Here is an 18880-nt window from a genome sequence, read left to right as displayed (position 1 = left end):
AACCTCATTATCATACAGCTGAAGGCTTATCTTCTCTCTTCCCCACCCCCTTCCCTATTTAACAACAAGCTGAAATAAAAGCCACATGAAAGGCCTTCTCTGTGCTTGGCTTTAATGAGGGACACGCGACTCAACAATAAGCACACATTGCAGGCAGACCAAGGGGCTTTACTGGCAGCCAGCAGCCTGCAGCCAGGAGACGGGCTGAGCCTCCCAGGTCGGTTTCGCACGAGCCAGAGGGAGGGCTCCGGGCTCAGGCCCATCCTGTTGTTTTCACCCAGGAGAGCGGTGGCGGGGATGCTGCTGCCTCCTAGGGCGGGCGCCCATCCATGGCTTCTTCACTCCCCAGGAAGCCCAGCCATCGGATTTCACCTGCTCTCTCTCTCTCTCTCTTTTCCCTAATTGTCGCGGGCTGTGAGAAATGAGCTTCCCACGCCAGGGAAGGTGGCTTTGGAAGCGCCAGTGAATTCCCTCCGCCCGCCTCTCCCGCAAATGCTTCCGAAGGCTGTCAAGCGCTTGCAGGACAAGCCTCGCTTCATTTGCCAATTCCCATCCGGAGAGGAGAACGCGCAGTTGTAGAGCTCCTTTCACCCCCAGCAGCGTCGGACTGCTCAGAGTAGGGAGCCCCGCAGGAGTTCGGCCAATGCGTGCAGGGCAGGTAGGGCGTCTTCCTCGCACAATTGTCGAGGGAGCGAAAGCCGGCCAATAAGCCGCCCTTTCAGTTTCTCAGGAACCAGCTTAGCTCTCCTAGCAGGGCTGTGTGGGCGCGGGTGCTGCACCTACAAGTAGAGACGCACCTATCTTGTGGAACTGCACTGTAGTTCCAAATGTATCCACTTTCGCGGGAAATGGAACGGGAATGGACAAGACCTCATTAACCCATGCTTCCCCCTCCCTCCCATCTCTGCCCTGGCCGGTCTTCCCTCCCTCCCTGAGTAGCCAGCCTCAAGAGGAGCAAGCCCACAAAGGCTAGGCTGGCGAACGACCAAGCTGGGTTCCTCGGGGGGCAAGTCTACGGGCCGCCCCCGGGGCATTCTGGATCTGCGAGCTCCAAGCCACACTTGACTCCAATTCCAGAAAGATGAAAGTGGGAGGGATCTCCGGAGTCTGACTGGCAGTTTACATAATGAGCTTGCACAGCTATATATGCAGCTGAAAGGAAGCGAGTTGCCTACTTGCTGAGCGAGCGCGGCGAGGCCGGGAAAGAGGAGCTACCGGTACCAGCACGCCGCGGCCCCGGGGACCCCACCGCCTCGCCTCTTGCACGCCTCTGGAGTGTATCGAAAGGCGGCCGTCGGAGATATTTCCTCCCCCCTCCCGCACCTGGCTTCAAGAGCTGGATTATACCGGACTGCCCTCCTCTGCGAAGTTTGGGGCGTGTTCGGAAGGGAGAGCCGCTGCTGCACGGGGTGAAACCTGCGGCCGACGACTTTGTGGCCGAGGACAGAGGCGCATCCCTGCAAGCCCCCCGAGGAATACAAGGCGAGGACGCCAAGCCCGGTCCAACCAAAGAAGCAGGAGAAGGTGGACGTCGTGGGCTCCCGAGAGCAGCCGAGAAGGATGGCCGCCTTGCGTCTCTTGGGCTTTGCGCTGGCTCTGGCGCTCCCGCTGCAGGTAATGGCCCAGCCGGCGGAGAAGCGCGGGGGGGAGGGGGGCGAAGGCTCGGCCGACTGGGGAAAGCTCTGACCGGGCTCTTTTGTGTGTCTCTCTCTCCTCTTTGTGCAGCGGGTCTGCGGCTCCGGCGTCTTCCAGCTGGAGCTGCACGAGTTCGTCAACGGGCAGGGTTTCCTGGCCAGCGGAGAGCCTTGCGGGGTCGGCTGCAGGACCTTCTTTCGTGTGTGCTTGAAACACTTTCAGGCGGTTATCTCCCCGGGCGCCTGTACCTTCGGCAGCCTCACCACCCCGGTGCTGGGCACCAACTCTTTCGCCATCAAAGAGACCGAGGGCTTCGGCAGTCCCATCAAGTTGCCGTTTAACTTTACCTGGCCGGTGAGAGCTCACCTCCAAGAGACCTGGAACGGGGGAGGAGGGAGAAAGCAGCTAAAGGGGAGGGGGCTGCTAGGCTGGCCGACAGGCAAAGGCTGCGGTTCTTGCCTTCGCTCCGCGTCCTGCCAAAAAACTGCCGATGCGTGTTGAAAAAGCATGGAGACATGCCTGGGTTGTTTAAGTCGAGCGAAATGTAAAAACGGCATTCGCAGCGCGCATCCCGGTGCTGTGGAGGGATAGCGAGAGAAAGATGACCTGCAGTTAGTGCTTGCAAATGGTTAGCAGCGCTAGGGTTCCCGAAGCCCTACAAGCCCCTTTTCTAGCCCCTCCGTTCGCCGCTTTCTCTCACTGCTTCTTTTCGTCCCACAGGGAACTTTCTCGCTGATTATTGAAGCCTGGCATGCCCCTGAAGGTTATTATCCAACAGGTGAATACTTTATGTCTCTCGGCGGTCGCTAGGGGGAGGCCGTGTGCTGCCTTACTTTACTGTGTATTTAAAATAATTCCCAGAAAAAAAGTTAAAATTTTTTTGGTATTGTTCCAAAACAGCTGTCACCAAAGCTAAATAAATACATCTGAGCGCACATAGAATTTTAGGATATCGTTTTGGTGCTTGCTTTAATTTGCAAGCCAGAGCTGTGTGTTCCCTGCATCTTGATCGGTTTTGCTTTGATTTTTGTCCTCGACTTAATCTCCACACAATTGTGTTTCCTCCCGTTTATTTTTGGCGTGGGAAAGAAAGGAGCTCTTTGGTGAGAAAACGACAAGGCTGCCAAGAAGTCCTGACTGCCTTTTCCTGTATTTTACACCTTTTTCAAATTCCGCCCTTTGGAAAAGGAATAATGGCTTTGGGATGTTTTTCTGACATAAAGGAAAAGGATATTTCAACAGCAGCACAGCTCTTATTTTGAAAGTGTCTCCGAGAAAAGTGGATACTAAAGGCAATTTAAAATACTGGCTTTTTTTTAAAAAAAAAATAGGGACTCTTTATTCCTTTCTCTAAAATAACTGCAACCAAGTAGCTGAGTCCTACATATTTCAAGAATTTTATACATTTCTGTGTGAAGAAGAAATGTTATTTTACAGACTTATTGCCTGAACTATAAAGTGTTTTCCCATCCTTGGAATGTAATTACAATGGTAGCATTTCCCCACAACTGCTAGGGATAAACTGGTTAATTCTTTTTATTTGGAAATCACAAGGATTGTGATTTCAGACTCTTCCTTTTAAATTATATTAGATGTTTCATTTGGAAAACTTTTTTAAGCAAACAAACCATGAAGGCATCAAGATGGAGCATGTTGCATAAAATCTGGGCAGACATTAGGGGAGTGTTACAGATGACCCTGAAGAAGGCATACAAGGCAAAGTATAATTGGGAAATAGTTTTAATAAATTAAAATGTAATGTGTTAGCAGAGAGCGTTGTCAGGATGATGTAATGTGACTAAGACTGTCCCACCATATGTTGTTCATCAAGGGAAAGGACAAAAGGAACTGTAGCCAACATGGGTTGGCATTGGCATTGCTAATGGCGGTTCAATCTTCTAGTGGAAGGGTGCAGGACAAGCTAGATTTAAACACTGCTTCACACACACCCCTTCCCAGCTCTTGAAGCATGCACTCTGTTTAATGGCAGAGCAGCTCTACTATACTAGTAAACTATACTACTAAAGCAGCTCCAGGAGCCATTGGGTGCCTTATGGGGGAATTCTGAGGGGAATTGTCACTTGTAACTTACTGGAAGAGATGCTGTAACTAACTTCGACAGGGAGAACTTAAGCGAGAGAAGCAACTCTCAGCGTGGAGAATGTAGGGATGATTTCCTCTTGTATTGCTTGCCTGTGATGCAGCTGGTAAAGATACTCCAGGTCGGAAGTCCTCCTCTAGGGATCAGTGTGGGAGAAATGCCGAGGAGTTTGGAACAATTGGTTACAAGTGAAAGTGGAACACCGGTGGAAAACGGCGTCTCCTGGAAAAGGAGAGCGCACTGGTTGCCTATAGAGGGCAAATGTATAAAGGCCTAACCCGGCAGTATCCTTCGCAGGCTCCGAGACCCCAGCTCAGAAATGGCTCATTAGCCAAATGGCGATCCAGCGCTCGCTGGCGGTGGGCGAGGACTGGTCCCAAGACGAGCAGAGCAACCAGCGCGCCAAACTCAGCTACTCCTACCGAGTGATCTGCAACGAGCACTACTACGGCGACAACTGCTCTCGTATCTGCAGGAGTCGGGACGACCTCTTCGGACACTACCTTTGCCAACCTGATGGCAGCCTCGTCTGCATGGCAGGCTGGACTGGAAACTACTGTACGGAGGGTGAGTAACTTTCCGCTCTCCAGTTTGCGGACGAGTAGCAGGCGGGAAGCGCCAGGCGAGGAGGAAGAGCTCCCCCTGGTGCCTGCGCGCGCCTATAACGCCACCGTCGGCGCGTGCAGAGCGCGGAGGACGCGCGCCTTGCGGGAGGGGGAGGGGGAGAAAAGCGCGGGCGCCTGCTGTGGGTCGCGAGGGAAGCGCGCGCGGGAGGGACTTTCACGCTGACGGTTATGGAGGTTGGAAGGATGGCTGTGGAGATTCTCAGCCATCCAGGTCATAGTTGTCTCAAAGGTGCTTTTTCAAAAGGCAACTGGACTTGTTTTATTTTTCCTTGAGGAACAAGAAGCCATCTGTCAGAAATAGTATAGGCTTCCTGCTTGGGGAGGGGGGGGTGGACTAGATGACCTAGAAGGTCCCTTCCAACTCTGTTAACCTGTTTAAAGGAAACTTTTGGCTTCTCATCGGAGAAGCTCCATCAGCTGTGATGGTGGAAGATGGAAAGATAGGTACTGGAAGGACAGCACCTATCCTTCCATCTGTTGCCTAAGTGTTAAGTCCATATAGGTCTACAGGTAGTCCTCACCTTATGACCACAATTGAGCCCAGAATTTCTATTGTTAGGTGAGACATTGGTTAAGTGAATTTTGCCCCATTTCACAGCCTTTTTGCCATGGTTGTTAAGTGAATCTGGCTTCCCCATTGATTTTGCTTGTCAGAAGGTCACAAAAGTTGATCACATGCCTGTTGGGACACAGCAACGGTCATAAATATGAACCAGTTGCCAAAGTGGCTGGATTTTGATCACATGATCATGGGGATGCTGCAAAGGTTGTAACTGAAAAATATAACATTTTTCAGTGCTGTTGTAACAAATTGTAAGTCAACTTACAAGGTAGTCCTTGAGGACTTATGGTCTAAGTGCTAAGTCCATATGTCTAAGTGCTTATTGCTATTGCTATCCCCAACCATCACAACTGATGAAGCTTCTTGGATGAGAAGTGAAACTTTTTTTTCTTCCTCAATGAAAAAAGAGTCCGGTTGCCTTTTGAAAAAGCACTTTTGAGTGGCTTGAAGGAGTTTCATTGGGGATAAGGAGGTATTTGGATTCAGCCATGTAGAATGCTCTATTATGTTGCAGTTAACACTGTTGATATTTGCTAAATATTCCCAACCAAGAAAACAGCTTTACAATAGGAAAAAACTAGTAGTTGTACTTTGGGTATTTTTGCTTTGATTGTTAAAAACATTTGGAGCTAAAGTCTAAGTGGGCAGTCCTGTTCTCACCAGTCCTCTAAAGCTAGTGGCTGTGCTGCTATTGCTGAAATTTTACACTTTACAACCAGGTTCTACTTAGCTGGGTTGAGGAAATCAAGTCTGTATTTGTTGTGAAAACAATATGGTCTCGGGCTAAAAGAAATCTATATTTACTAGCAATATGGGTGCTGTGTTTTTTGAAGATATCATTACCGAAAAATCAAATGCAGTGTACGATTGACAATCTGCATTTAAATGTGCAGTTTTATGTAGAACAAATCTGTTTGGGAGCTCTGTGGTCATGGACATAATTTTGAGCACAGCATAGTAATATTCCAGGAACAAAGAAGCTTCTTAGATGAAAAATGAACCATTTTCAAGGGGAAAAAACACAATAAAATCCAGCTGCCTTTTGAAAAGCACCTTTGGGATTTCCATTTTAGGGCAAAACACAGCACACACACACCCCTTTTTCCCCAAGGATAAAACTACAAATCATACCCTTACTCACCTACTGACTTGTCAGAGTTGTTATAAAAATGAAAAGTGGGGGAGGACAAATTCTATTGCGTTCACAGGGAAAATAACAATACAGATTAAAAATATCTTAAAATGCATTAAAGTCATCCTTGAATGAAGTTTTGAATTTTTTTTTTTGCCAGCCATCTGTTTAGCTGGGTGTTCAGAAAAAAGTGGATTTTGCAGAAATCCAGGAGAATGCATGTAAGTATTAAACTTGAGAGCCAAAATTCAAGTAAAAATCCCATTTTTTCCTCCTTCCACTTGTCATCATTCATAAAACTTTGTCTTTCTTGGGACTAAATCTTGTTGCAGGTATCTTAAAACTTCTCAATTTCTTTCCAGTTGCCGTAATGGTTGGCGGGGCCGCTATTGTGATGAATGCATTCCTCATGTGGGCTGTCGTCATGGTACATGTACAAAACCAGGGAAATGCTTATGTGATGAAGGCTGGGGTGGCCTCTTCTGTGATCAAGGTTAGTGGATAAGAATTATGACAAGTGTTCCTCCTTTCATTTTTCTCTATTATAATATTTTGGATGGGAGTTAAATAAGAGATGAGATGGGATGGGAGCCTAGAATTTTCCTTGCCTCCCAGCTATGCCCAGGAAGTGGGAGTCCTGTGAAGCCAATGTGGGGTTGCTGCTATCTGAAGGGAGGTGAGAAAGGAAAAGTTACATTACTTGAACAGTTGACCAAAGCTGTATATAATTCCTTTACTTTAAAATAGAGATGCTGAGCATTCAGTCTTGACTCTTCTCCTACAACAAAAATTCTATTTGAGTTGTATTTACATAACACCCTTAGCCAAGTGAGTAAGGATTGAATGGCTGCATTCATACTACATGTTAATCTTGGTTAGTGTTAACATGAATTTTTTTTTGCAGTTTAATATGTGATATGAATGTAGTCCACAATTTATATCCAAAGTAGGAGACCCCAGAGCAGTAGTTAATTCTGTAAGCAAATTAAGTGTGTTTATATGTGCAGTTTTTGATCTTAACTGTTGTCAACATTTCTGCCAAAAACTTCCATCAAAAGCAACAGACTCGGGATCTATGTTATATAAGAGGAAGTTATACAACAAATGCTAAGGTTATATTTTGTTAAATGAACTATTAAGATTTCTTAAAATGTATTTTCATAATCATGGGTTAATTAGCAATTGCAGTTTTCTACTAAAGTCTTCCAAAGCTGAACTGTATTCTTCAAGGTAGTGTTTCCAACCCTGACAATTTTAAGATGTGTGGACCAACTCCTAGAATTTCCTAGCCAACATGCTGGCAAGGATAATTCTGGGAATTAAAGTCCACACATCTTAAAGTTGCCAGATCTGGGAAACATTGTTCTAAAGCATATACAAGCTGCCCCTTGAAGTGTTCCTATTCCATGCTGATTTTGATTCTAAGCCATCTTAAATATTAATTAACCATTTGGGAACTGGGTGGAAAAAAAGAAGCACATCCAGTATTTCAGTGGTGCATTGTTTAACATAGTCCCACAGAAAAATAGCTCAGAATATAGATAGAAGGGAGACAGACACACAGACACACACACAGACACTCACACAGACACTCACACGTATACATGCTAGAATTTTAAACAATAATCCAGGAGTCTTTAACAGGAATCTTTAGTGGAGGTTAGAGAACTGCAGGACAGTGACCATAAACCCAGATGAAGGGGCTATTCCTGCCACTACATGCAATAATCAAAGAATGAGACATTGCTTAGAAGGAAGTGAAGTACAGCAGACAAAATGCTTTTGAGCTGGTAAAAGATGGAGAACAATACTTTTTTAACATGGAACAGGAAAACACACTAGAAGGAGTTGAGGATGATGTCATCCTCCAAAAATGATTGGAGGGCATTTCTATTCATGGTGGGACAATTTAATGGTGCAGAGATGCCTCTAATCTTCATTCATATTAGTATACCCATTCTATCAAATTCTAAAACAAGTTTGATGATGCAGGATTTTTTTTTCTTTTAGAAAAAAACATTGTTGTAGGTCCCAGAAATTTCCTCCCTTTCTCACAGCTAGGATTAAATTCCACTACTTTTTCTTCTAAGTATTTGGGCTAAGTTCTTTCTCCTAGACTTCCTTTAATTTCAGATCCTATTCTTCCTTTTGTTCTGATACTGACAAGGACAATTTCAGTTCCTTGGCTTTCAAAACTTTTCTTTTTTTTTTTTTGCAATGATCAATCTGTGCTGGTCTCAGATATTCTCTGTCACCCTTAATTCAGTTTGCCCTCTGAATATGGTTAACTGGTACAATGATGCTGTTTATTACTCCTTGTATCTGACTATTATATCTATAGCAAACATTTATGATTCATATAACACTAATTTTCTTCAACATCTTCCTAAAGACTGAAAAAGTTGTGCTTGTATGACCATCTAGAACAGATAATTTAGAGATGTAGTATGTTGCCTGAACTCTGAATTTGAGAGAAAATAAAGTGAATTGACCAAGCTATTATTTGTACTAAATAATTGTTTGAGAGCAATTTATAGTATGATTTGCAGGATGAGCAACACATGATCAAACAGCATTTGTTGTTTGCTTGTCCTAAAGACAAGGCTTGGTCCAATCTTTTTGAACTACCCAGAAATATACCTGCAAACATCATCAAGGAAAGTTTGTTCTGTTGAAGTACATATGTCCTCGTAGAGTGATTTTTATGAGTCACATATTGTTGGCATTTAGGAGCCAATGTCGTGGTATAGCTAAGGTGCTGGAGTAAAGTTAGGTTCTAACTCTCCTTCAGGCATGGAAACCAAGGGGGTCATCTTAGTCCAGTAATTCCTTCTTGGTCCTAAACAACATCCGGCTTATGTGAAAAGTGACTAATACATTGATAGCTTATGTGAGAAGTGACTATTATGCATTGATAGCTTCATTATGTGACTTAAGTGGCTTATATTATGAAAAATAAGCAACCAATCAGACAACACTAAGAAGAAAATACAAGTATTATTTTTAAACGAAATCTTTAAATTCCATCATTGCAAATCAGTCAAGACATACATAAGTAAAGGATGGCTCCTGGTATGTTTATAATGTTTATATAGTTTTTCTGGTTTAGGCTAGTTTTCAGAATTAAATCATACTTGGAGCTACGCAGATATTCATTCCCGATAGGTTGGCTTTGATTGTCCTCTTCTATTGTTAAGATTTGCTCCAGCAGATGGAATGCTGCTTGTCTGATTTCATTATTAAAGGCACCATCCAGATACCATCTCACCTTGGATGTGCTAATTGCACTAAATGCTCTTTGCCTATTTCCTTGTCTCTTTTGTCTATTGGGATTTGATTTAGGTTAAAAAGGAAGACTTCAAAATAAGCTGTTCCTTGTGCTTGCTTGTTTTATTTTCTTATTTACTTAACTTATCATCACCTAGAAAATGTTTATATTTCTCTTGTCAGGGTCAAGAGTAAAAGAGTAAAAAGAACTGAAGTAATAACCTTGGACAAGTTTGTTTATTTTAGGCATTTTCTGTAGTCCCAGTAAACAGTAGTGAAGGCACATACAGCTAAGCAACACACTTTCAGGCAAATATATTTTGGCCGAACTCATTATGTTTTGCTGTGTTTTTCATGTTTCTTCTTTGGAATGTCTGATCTGTCTCATTGACTGATAGTTTTCTTTTGTTCTTTGTTTCTTTGTTTCTTGTTAGATTTGAATTATTGTACCCATCATAAACCTTGCCAAAATGGAGCCACTTGCATGAACACCGGTCAAGGAAGCTACACCTGTTCTTGCAAAGAGGGATTCACTGGCAAGGACTGCGAGAGGAATATTAGTGAATGTGATAGCAGCCCCTGCAAAAATGGGGGTAGTTGCACAGTAAGGACAAATTATATGCTAATAGTTAATTTATGAAAGTAAAAATGGCATTATTATTTTATCCAGGCTAAATAGGATTGCACACATGAAGTTATATTAATATATATCATAACAATATACTGTCAAATTGACATATCCCCCACAACCACTGTGCTTGCCCTCAAGCCTACCCAATCCACTCATACAACCCCATTAATGTCTTCAACTTCTGGCTGAGAAGGATCTTCCAAAGCTGTATGGAATATTCTCCATTTTGCAGAATTGGGCATTGGTTGTCACTTTTGCTGATGCTTTCCACATTTTCTTCATTTCCTCACCTGTTTTCTTTTGCAACAAAGGGAAAAATACAAATTGTCATTGTGCAGATAGTTCCAAGATGACTTCTGGAGAGAGGAAAATCCCAGAAGCCAGGCGATAGGATGAAATAGGAGTCCCTCCAACAGCCATTGCTTACTCCAAAGCTTCAGGCAATAGGCTTAGTGATGTGAACCATCTTGGGAGTTTCTTCCTAATTACTGGGGAAGGAAAACAGTAAAGAAATACTGTGGTCTGCAAAAAGTTTTGCAAATATAAATGATGCAAAAATGGGAGGGGGCATTCTTGCTGTGTTACAGAAAGCCTTGGAAGCTGTACACACAACCACAGTTCCTATTACAACTATTTTCCTATTGAGCAGCTTAATAATAACTGAGGGAATAGTGACCTCCCAACATTTGGATGATGTTATCTCCAATGATTTGTCTTTGAAAAGACAATAGAGGTTATTTGGAGTATCCAATGTATTATTCTTACAGCAGTATTCATTTAGAATATTTAATATTAGTTAAATACATAATCTACAGCAATGTCAAGTATAAACTGAGCATAAAAACATTTCTTTCCTAGAGTTTACATTGATAGAAATTTAGTGTTATGTACTTTCATGTAACATTAAGGTATCAATTTTTCTGATTTACAGAACCTTAGAATTTTTACCTTTACATTCACGGCAGAGGGCTTGCACACAATATCATGGACGCTTTATTGAATCACAATCAAATCTTAATATAAATAAAATACAATGAATTATTTTTCGTAGGATTATATGTGAATCAATGGAGTCATTAATAACTGATCTCTGGATCTCCATATCATTGTTAGGCAGTTATTTGTATGCAATCTAGCTTCATCTATCTGAGTTTGTTTTGACTTAAATGCAAAAATATGTAGTCTGAAACAATTGGTATTTCATGGAATTTTATATACATATTGTTTGCTTGCTCCTATAGGATTTAGGAAATGAATACAAATGTACATGTCTCCCAGGATATGATGGCATTAACTGTGAGCATACTACCTTGACTTGTCTTGAGTCTCCGTGTTTTAATGGTGGAACATGCCTGGAAAAAGAAAAAGGAACTAGCTATGAATGCCTTTGCCGCATGGGATTTATTGGATCCAATTGTGAGAAAAAAGTAGACAGATGCACCAACAATCCCTGTGCTAATGGTAAGCCATAAGAAGAGGACTTAGTTTTTGAGAATGGTCAAGAAAGAAACTTTAATTTGCTTCTGGTTTCATTCCAGTCTCTCTTCACTTTCATTTTCCTATTTTCATTCCTTATGAATTTTCTAGGTTGACAAAATGCTAATCCTTACCTTCCATGGATGTTTTTCAGATATTTTTAATTAACAGATAATTAACAGGGGTAAAGGAGTGGTTTGTAACTTTGTGTGCATATATACATATATATTCTCATTTCATTAAGCTATAGTAGCCATGTCAAGGAACAACTAAAACATGTAAAGTTTTGTTGAATTTGGACAAATGTATTTTTTTAAAATAAACATGTCTTTAAATGAATCAGGTTGTTCATTCCTAATTCTACTCTCACTGAAGAACTTCAAGGAAAGAATAAAACATCCCTCAACTTTGTATTATATCATAGATCTGCCACTTAAATGAAGTTTAACTCTCCAAAAAAATCCTTAGGCAATATAGTTACATCTCATGAGAGCCTTTGTTCACTTTAATTGTGTAGGATAAGAAGCAGGTTTAGTAACAGATTAGTGAAACCAATACAATATACACAGAACACCCAGAAGTGTCATAGAAGCAAATCTGTAGAACCAAATTATATGTGTACTGATATTTTGAAGGTTTTGTTTAAAAATGCAAAATGGGGAAAAGATTTAAGACTATGGAACAGGAAAGGGATTTTGGTTTGTTTTAAATAGTTATTTCCAAAGTTGAGTTATTCTAGCTTGGTGTTAGTTTATAGCTGGACATTCCTACTCTTTGCACTATTGCAATGCTTTGTGAGAACTAAAAAGGCTTTTCCCCCTTCTGTAGATGGGCAGTGTTTTGTAATGGGCCAACAGCATGTATGTCGCTGCCGTCAAGGCTTCTCTGGTCAGACGTGTGAGATACACATCAGCAGATGTTCAAGAAATCCCTGTTTCCATGGAGGATCATGTCAAGATCTTGATGCTGGTCGTGATTACAAATGTACTTGCTTGCCAGGCTTCACTGGCAGAAATTGTGAAATTAGAACTAGAGATGGTTGTTCTTCTGGACCATGCCAAAATGGGGGGACATGCTACACTGGGCTTTACAGCTTTACTTGCCACTGTCCCTCTGGCTTCCTGGGCATCCACTGTCAATTTGCAGTTAATCCTGTGACAAGCATCATTCCACCACTTCCTAAGCCAGTTCCCTGGGTGGCTATATCCATGGGAGTTGGGTTAGTAGCTCTCCTCATCCTGTGCTGCATGATAGCCATAGTTATCCGACAGATGCAGAGACACCCAGAGCAAAATTCAGAAACTATGAACAACGTGTCTGACTTCCAGAAAGAAAATCTCATCCCAGCTTCTCAGCTTAAAAACACCAATAAAAATAAAGACCTTGAAATCGATTGCGCACTGGAGAAATCAAACTACAAACTTAAAAACCATACATTGGATTATAACCTGGTGAAGGAACTGACAAATAGAGGAACTCAGGAAGATAAATACCATAAAAGTGAAAAGTGTATAGGAGAGAAATCACCCTTCTGGTTATGCAGGTATGAAAATTTCTTTTAGAAGATGAATTTATATGCACTGTTAAAACTATGAACAATAAATGTTGTGTTTTAGTGTAAAATCCTCAAAAAGAAGCAAATGTCAGAAAATATAGGTGACAATGTCTTTGATATTTTAAATTTGTTGTATACTAATTAGTATAGTAATTCTTCATTATTACAAGAAAAGTAATTGGCCATGTTTTGAAAATACTGTTATTTTTCTAATTAGAAAAGAAATACTTCCAACATGAGAAAATATTCTATACAAGTTTGAATCTTATATATTGATTTTTAAATACCATTTTATTGGTATTTCTTTCTCCATGTCCTATCATTTTTGTTTAAGCTAGTCTGGTATTACTATACTGTAGCCTTTCTTAGGTTGGAAATGATACTGCTGTGAATAGGAATCATAGCATACTGGAATAAAAATAAGGGATGATGTATTTAATTCACAAAAACCACTCCCCTCCCTGTCCTTCATTGCAAATAAGTGGCTGGACTTGATTTTATGATTGTTTTCATGATCATAAAGTGAGTCATTGTTGTCCTTCAGTAAATCATATGATCATTAAGTGAATCACGTCATTATCCAGTATATCCATGTTATTTTTTGCTGTTTTCTGCTGAAAAGTGGCAAAAAACATTGCAAATCAAAGTCACATGATTGTGGGATCTTGCAATTGTTCATAAATATGACCTGAGTGCCAAGCACCCAAAATGTGAGTGTAGTGATCACAGGGTTATGCACATCAATTGTAACTTTAAGGATGGGGTGTAAATAGCTTTTTTGAAGTCTATTATCACTTCAGTCATTAAGCCAACTGCCATAAGTCAAAGACTACCTGCAAACCAAATACTGAAAACAAATTTGGTGAAATTCTATCCTCTTTTTAACACTGAAGTGATGTTCATCCATTTTCCAGTGTAATAATATGAACAATTTGAACTGTTTTTTTCTAGTTTTTCTTACTATTGTGCTAGTCTCATCATTTTGATGTGTAGGTTTAAACAGAAGTTTTCCATATTACAAGAGTTCCTGAAGTCTACATTCTATGACATTACTCCTTCAAGAAATTCCTGTAATTTGAGCCAGGCTACAATACATCACGTTTAGACAGTCTTTTTGTTAAAAAAATCAGTGTTTTCCTTTCAATTAGTCCTTTGCAGTCACTTTTTTTGTGTATGAAAGATAAACTCAAAGATATTCAATGATGAGTACAGCTTCTCCTTATTCTAATTGAACTTGTGTTTTGAAAAGAGAAACAAGTTTTAGTCTTTCTCAAGTGTGTCCAAGTTCACAGCTGTTGCTTTTTCAAAATATAATGTGACAGAGAGGGGTGATAGAAACCATAAATGTCATTAGTTTCCACTGTACAGAGATGAAAAAGAATAATCACAATTTCCCTACAATATCCTTTTTTCATGTCTTGCAATATAAAGCTTTTTTCATGTCTTGCAATATAAAGCTTTGACATTGGTTCTGAATTTTCACCATGTATCTTATCTTATTTTTCAACAGTGAAAAGCCAGAATGTAGAATATCAGCAATATGCTCTCCAAGGGATTCAATGTACCAGTCTGTTTTTGTAATAACAGAAGAGCGGAATGAATGTATTATAGCTACAGAGGTATGTACATTGCCTACAGAAATGTGATCTTTGCTCTGAATAATGTTCAGAAACGTGACATTCAGAAAGAAAAGAGAGCAATGCAACATGTGTTTTCAATGTACACAGGCTTATTAAATATTGCTTATGATCTTCCAAATAAATGATTCAACAAAATATTAAATTCAAAGTCTGATCATGTGTGGGATCCTGTAACTCATGAAAAATTGGGGATGGTAATTGGGGGGATCTTCAGAATGGCAAGGGATGTGACCCAAGAGGGCCAGAGCAGAAAGAAGAAATTGGAGGAAACCAGGAAACCTTGTGTGATCAGAAATAACTCTGTTACACTACACCATCTTTGAATCTAAGGTTCTAAATCAGAGCATAGGTAGTAAGGACGCAAGAATTCAACAAATTAAAGCATTGTCTATATAAGATTTAACTTAAATAAAGAGTTACATGGGTAAAATTCACAAATCATAAAGAGCCTTTCCTTGCTACTAAAATAGTACAAACTATTTAAGTCAAGGATTGCATTATATCTGTTATACTTAATTTTATTTTTGTATTGGATTAATTGAAATGTCTGTTTCTCTCTTCTATGTTTATGGCAGGTATAAGAGAGAAAGCTGCTCTGTTTGCACCTCAGTTCTAGAGATGCCACGAAGTGGACATTCCTACTACATTGTTTACAATTCAAAATTGGATTGGACTTGGTTTTTTTTTAATTATATGCAATTTGCTGCTCTCAGGAGGAGGAGTGGATGAAAGTGGGTGAACTGGACAGACTGTGAATTTAAAAGATGCAATATACTTTTTTGTCCCCTGTTTCCTTATTTTGAAGTCTAATAGGAGGAATGTAACTGACTACTAGCAGGGGAGAGACAAAGATGTCTCTTAGTAGCCTTTGAAACGACATGCCAGTTGCTCATGGACAGTTATATGACTTTCCAGAACTTAAGTCTTGGAAGGTTCCTATCAGCATAAAGGTCCTTGACATTATCACAGAGTTAATCGTCACTGTGAGAAGAATGAAGAAACATATTTTTCTATGCAGAGAAAGGATACAGAACAATGTCACCGTGTTTTTTTTCTGGATTTGGAAGTGCCTAAAAGCGTGTCTGAGAATCTAGAGAACCCAAATCAAGACCCATCAGCCTTTCCCCCTCCAGCACCCAAGCAGTATTGTCCAGGAGTGGCTATTAGCCACTCCTGTTGCTCCTGTATTTAACCCCTCCTTTTCCCCCTCCCCATTTATTACTTACAGACAACTTAAGGAACATGGCTACTGAATTGGCATTTTGCCTCCTTGGATACTGCATTGGTGAACTGAGCAGTAACTGGGATTTCTTATTTTTGTGAATCACAGCGACCTCCCCAGGCATAATCTGACCTGAGAGAAAAGGAAACTGAAGCCCAGGGCTTCCCTGAAAACCTTATAAGTGCGTTTAAAATCAATCAGCTGTTTTCATGACCTTTGCACTACTAGTCACCATAAACAGAAGTGTGTTTTTCTGTGTTACATGAATAAGGAAAGGATTTTTCTCTTAGAGATCTCTGTCCTTTCCACTGCAGATAATCTGGAAGATTGCACCATTACTTTTTTTTACAGCCAGGCAAGTGTTTATGATCCTGCCTTTCTATTACTTGCTGCAGAAACTCCCACGCTAATTGAGTTGATATTTTTTTTCTAAACACCTGACAAAGACTAAGCTACAAAGGGGACTTTAGTGGCGGTGGCGAAAGCCATTATGTGGCAAGGGGGGACTATAAAGTCCTTAGTTTGCTCTGTTTGTTTCTTTCTTCACTTTTCTACAAAGAAAGGAATATTCTTAAGTTTTTGAATCCAAAGGAGCAGTTCTGAACTGGAAATTCAGAATTGACATAGACTCTCTTGTACATTTACAGCAATAATAATAGACATTTCAGATAGGAAGTGCTGTTCATAGCGATAAACAAGTACTGTGGGAAAGAGAATATGGCGGAAGCAGAGAGAGGAAGCAAATTTTCATTCAAGGAAGTTGGGATCGTGTTTTCTGTGGTGGAAGAGCAATGTTCCTGACCTTGAAAATCCCAGGCTGGATTAATTCATCTCCAGCCTTGAACTGTGCAATCAAATTCTTGCTTGGCATGTTCACTACTGACATTTTGGTCTGACCACACAAGGCCATTGTGAAGAGGAGCTTCAGAAATCAATAATATGGTTTATATTAGTGTCCGTCTGTAGTTTATTTTGAAGCCTAGCATTTCAATAATTTAAAGTAAAAATCGGAAGCACTGAACTTTCTACATTTTGTAACATTATTTTGTATATAATGTATATTTATAATCAGAAGCAGAAGTGTAAATATGTTTATTACATATGTCATGTTTTTATGTGATGACAAAGTTTGAATTTTATTTTTTTTCCAAATAATGAAGATACCTTCTTGCTACTGCAAACTTTTAGTGTGGTTTCTTGTGTTATAATTTGGATTCATGACCTTGTAGTGTTTACAGGATCACTCATAGCAAAGCTGGTGAGATAATAGAAATTTATTATTGGTAATATTAGTATTTCAGTAAATGAACTCAATATGTGATTTGAGTTATGGAATATCCATTTGATATAAAGTTTAACCTGTAAACATAATAGATTAAAAAAACAATCTCAAACAACATGAATAAATTCTTCCCATATATAGTTTTGCTAGAAATAGTAACAGGAAAAGTCTCCAAGTCATTAATAAAAATGGACCTCAAATTTATATTCTATTAACAAATGCAAGTTCTTTAACTGATTTTCTTGCTTTTCTCTACTGTAATTGGAATCCATGGTGTACTTGTGTTAACATATATTCTGAAATAGATTTAATATAGGGAAACAAGTAACAGAGTTATTTGTATGAGAAAAGAAACATAACATAAGATAATTACTTTTATATTGTTTTCTGCATTGATTCTGTACATCTGGTTGCTATTTATCTGAGAGTGTTTCCAGACTGCTGTTTCCACAAACACAAATAGCATATTGGCAGAAATTACAATTCCAGAAGAGTAGCCATATTTGTCTGTGACCGCAACAAGGACAAAATCTACAACAATTTATTGCATCTGATTGGTTTTTAAAAAGAGTCACCAGACTCCTGTTTGCCATTGGACATAAATAAAGGAGACTAGAGGTTTTGGTGTTGCCATTGCTAGGTTTGCGCTCTCGTATCCAAGCTACAATATTGGGGCTTTTTTTTTGACAGCAACAAAGCAACCAACAGAAAACTTTTGATCAGTTTCTCATGACAAAGTTCTGTCAAGCTAAAAAATTCAAATATCAATCTAAAAATGTGACTTAGATTGGCTAAGCTTGCTACAACATTCAATTTTAAAATTATGAAAGTGAAGAATAAACAAGTTCTAAGTGCTATCAACTTGAACTGCAGCTCAGTTATCAGGAATATATAGTTTTAAGTCAATGGAATTAGTGTAACTAATTTATAAACAGTATTTAAGGCAATAATGCAAATTTTCTTGCTAATGGCAGCCGTAATAACAAAATTGCAAATGATCTTTTTAGCTTGCTCTTGTTTTAATTATATGCAATTTTGTTTACCATTTAAAACATTACGCATGTGTGCTTTCCTGTTTAATTCTTTTCTTAAGAAAACCAGTTGAAAATCCTAATCAGTCTCCTTGACAACCATTTGAGGCAAACAATCATCAAGATGGAACTCAGAAATAAATAGAACCCTCCTGTCCCTAAACATTTGTCTTGTAGAACATATTATGAAAAACCATTGACAAAAAGCAGAGCAGATGCCCCTGATTTGCAGCTTTTTCTTGGCAATGAGAAATAAACTCAACAGATGCTTCTCTTAATTGAACTCATGGATTATACACATGTACAAGCACATAAATGCAGAGTTGTTCTTCAAACAAAAAAACAAGACAAACAGGAAAAGAGTCAGGAAAATCTTCCCACAGCTTCAAAAAGACAATAGTGGGATTTAAACATGGCTTTGGGGGGTTCAGGAGAAAGAATGGTAGGAAACACGAACTCTCAAATCTACATGTACCAAAGCATACAAAAATTATTTGTGGGTAATTATATTATTAAACATGTCATGCATGGCTCTATAGAAAAAAATAAAAGCATGCATCCACATTAAGAACTATATATGGTACAAAATGCAAGATTACTTAAATCTGGAATCGGGGCGTCTCATTTCTTTGAAGTAGATTCTCACTGGCTTATTCTTAACAATTTGAGAGGAGATGTAGTTGGTACTTTGGCCCTGAAGGTAAGGCAGTAGATCCCACA

The 18880-nt window shown here is 39.9% G+C and overlaps 1 protein-coding gene across 1 annotated transcript; it reads left to right on the top strand.

Moving 5' to 3' along the window:
* Nucleotides 1-1041: 1041 nt before the first annotated feature.
* Nucleotides 1042-17267, top strand: DLL4 (delta like canonical Notch ligand 4). The gene is made up of 11 exons (XM_032230713.1): nt 1042-1614; nt 1726-1989; nt 2356-2413; nt 4034-4303; nt 6217-6277; nt 6419-6549; nt 9758-9927; nt 11196-11415; nt 12259-12973; nt 14496-14604; nt 15201-17267. The coding sequence occupies exons 1-11, from the start codon at nt 1561-1563 to the stop codon at nt 15204-15206; spliced, it is 2058 nt and encodes a 685-aa protein (XP_032086604.1). The 5' UTR covers nt 1042-1560; the 3' UTR covers nt 15207-17267.
* Nucleotides 17268-18880: the final 1613 nt, after the last annotated feature.

Source organism: Thamnophis elegans, chromosome 1 (genome assembly GCF_009769535.1).
Source record: "Thamnophis elegans isolate rThaEle1 chromosome 1, rThaEle1.pri, whole genome shotgun sequence".
Classification (NCBI taxonomy): domain Eukaryota; kingdom Metazoa; phylum Chordata; class Lepidosauria; order Squamata; family Colubridae; genus Thamnophis; species Thamnophis elegans.
The sequence above is the reverse complement of the archived record's forward strand: the minus strand, read 5'-3'. Positions and strand labels throughout refer to the sequence as shown.